Source organism: Eimeria mitis, genomic scaffold (genome assembly GCF_000499745.2).
Source record: "Eimeria mitis Houghton genomic scaffold, Emh_scaff6354, whole genome shotgun sequence".
Lineage (NCBI taxonomy): Eukaryota > Apicomplexa > Conoidasida > Eucoccidiorida > Eimeriidae > Eimeria > Eimeria mitis.
In genome coordinates this window covers 225-818 of record NW_013574534.1, presented here as the reverse complement: position 1 = coordinate 818, position 594 = coordinate 225, and the positions used below count along the sequence as shown (strand labels likewise).

Here is a 594-nt window from a genome sequence, read left to right as displayed (position 1 = left end):
TTCTCTCGGGGTGCAGCAGCTGCTGCTCCAGCATCAGCAGCAGCAGCAGCAGCAGCAGCAGCACGAGCCGAAGCAGCAGCAGCAGCAGCAGCAGCAGCAGCAGCAGCAGGGGATTCAGAGTTTGAATCTCTATGGGGAGACTATGAAACAGCCAGCTGGGGGTTTGACGCGGACTCGCTGCTCTCAGATTTCGCCGGAGAAGCAGAGATAGATGCAGCAGCAGCTCAGGGGCTAAACCACCATCTCTCTGACTTTATAGGTAATTAGGGTTTAGGGTTTAGGGTCTAGGGTTTAGGGTTTAGGGTTTAGGGGCTAGGGTTTAGGGTTTAGGGTTTACGGGTGGTGCGGTGTTTCAGCTGACCGCTTATACCGTGCTTGCTTTTTTTTTCCTTTTTCTAGGGTTTAGGGTTTAGGGTTTAGAGTCTAGGGTTTAGGGTTTAGAGTCTAGGGTTTAGGGTTTAGGGTTTAGGGTTTAGGGTTTAGGGTTTTTGTTGCAGAGGCTGGAGAGGGCTGCTGGCTGCCGATGGCAGCAGAAATGCTCAAAACACTCAACGTCAGAGACTGGCGCCTCTACTTTGCTCTCAGGGTAAACAA

At 51.9% G+C, this 594-nt stretch overlaps 1 protein-coding gene across 1 annotated transcript in view; it reads left to right on the top strand.

The window, feature by feature from the left end:
• EMH_0087170 (uncharacterized protein) overlaps window positions 1–594 on the top strand; it is a gene marked incomplete at both ends in the record, with an annotated part of 1292 nt that overhangs the window by 583 nt on the left and 115 nt on the right. Inside the window, 2 exons of the mRNA XM_013501120.1 lie at window positions 3–259; window positions 498–594. Of these exons, the coding sequence (XP_013356574.1) occupies window positions 3–259; window positions 498–594 (354 nt within the window). The remainder of the gene's footprint in view (window positions 1–2; window positions 260–497) is intronic.